Source organism: Rhincodon typus, unplaced genomic scaffold, assembly GCF_021869965.1.
Source record: "Rhincodon typus isolate 14 unplaced genomic scaffold, sRhiTyp1.1 hic_rhity00005101, whole genome shotgun sequence".
NCBI classification, from domain to species: domain Eukaryota; kingdom Metazoa; phylum Chordata; class Chondrichthyes; order Orectolobiformes; family Rhincodontidae; genus Rhincodon; species Rhincodon typus.
Window position 1 is genome coordinate 1401 of NW_025970739.1, and position 890 is coordinate 2290.

General features: G+C 64.2%; 1 protein-coding gene across 1 annotated transcript in view; it reads left to right on the forward strand.

Annotated features, from left to right (window-relative positions):
• Positions 1-279: 279 nt before the first annotated feature.
• Positions 280-890, forward strand: part of LOC125482032 (pyruvate kinase PKM-like) — a gene marked incomplete at its 3' end in the record, with an annotated part of 3294 nt that continues 2683 nt past the window's right edge. The window contains exon 1 of the mRNA XM_048594004.1: positions 280-360. Within this exon, the coding sequence (XP_048449961.1) occupies positions 354-360 (7 nt within the window). The remainder of the gene's footprint in view (positions 361-890) is intronic.

Genomic DNA, 890 nt, shown 5'->3' on the forward strand with positions numbered 1-890 from the left:
TAGGGGCCGGAGGAGGGTGATAGGGATAGAGAGGGTGGGGTAGGGGCTGGAGGAGGGTGATAGGGATGGTGGGGGTGGGGTAGGGGCTGGAGGAGGGTGATAGGGATGGTGGGGGTGGGGTAGGGGCCGGAGGAGGGTGATAGGGATAGAGAGGGTGGGGTAGGGGCTGGAGGAGGGTGATAGGGATGGTGGGGGATGGTAGGGGACTGTTGCAGTACTGGTTGAACAGGGGGTGGAGTGATAGAGAGAGACCGTTGTTAAATATTTGCCTGGTTGGGTGGTTAGCGAGCTGTGTAAAGAGTAAAGGTTGTTTCACTGGTTGCTGCAAGTTGCTGTGAGGACAGTCTCTGCCCATGGCTGGTTAGTATGTGACAAACTCCCTGCCCATGAACCATGAGGCTGGTCCCCCATCTCTCCCTACCTGCCTTCCTGCCCACCCCGTGTCCCTCCTGGCTCCCCCCCGCCTCCATGTCCCTCCTAACCCACTACCCGGGTCGCCCCTGCGCCTCCCCCCCGCTGCTCCTGACCCCCCTGTATCCCTCCTGCCCCCACGTATCCCTCCTGCCCCCACACGTGTCCCTCTGTGCCCCTCCTTACCCACCTCTGCCCCCCCATGTCCCTCCTGCCCACCCACCCGTATCCCATGCACCTGCTGCCCCACTGTGTGCCTAATGCCCCTCCAGTGCCTCCCGCACCCACCCCGTGCTCCTCCCGTGTCTCCCCCTCCGTGTCCCTCCTATCTCCCCCCACCCCGTGACCCTCCTACCACCCTATGCCCCTTCCTGCACCCCCATGATCCTCCTGTGCCCCTTCCTGCCCCCTGTGCCAACCTGTGCCCCTCCTTACCCCCCCGCCCTCCTGTGCCCCTCCTGTCCCTTCGCACCCCTCCT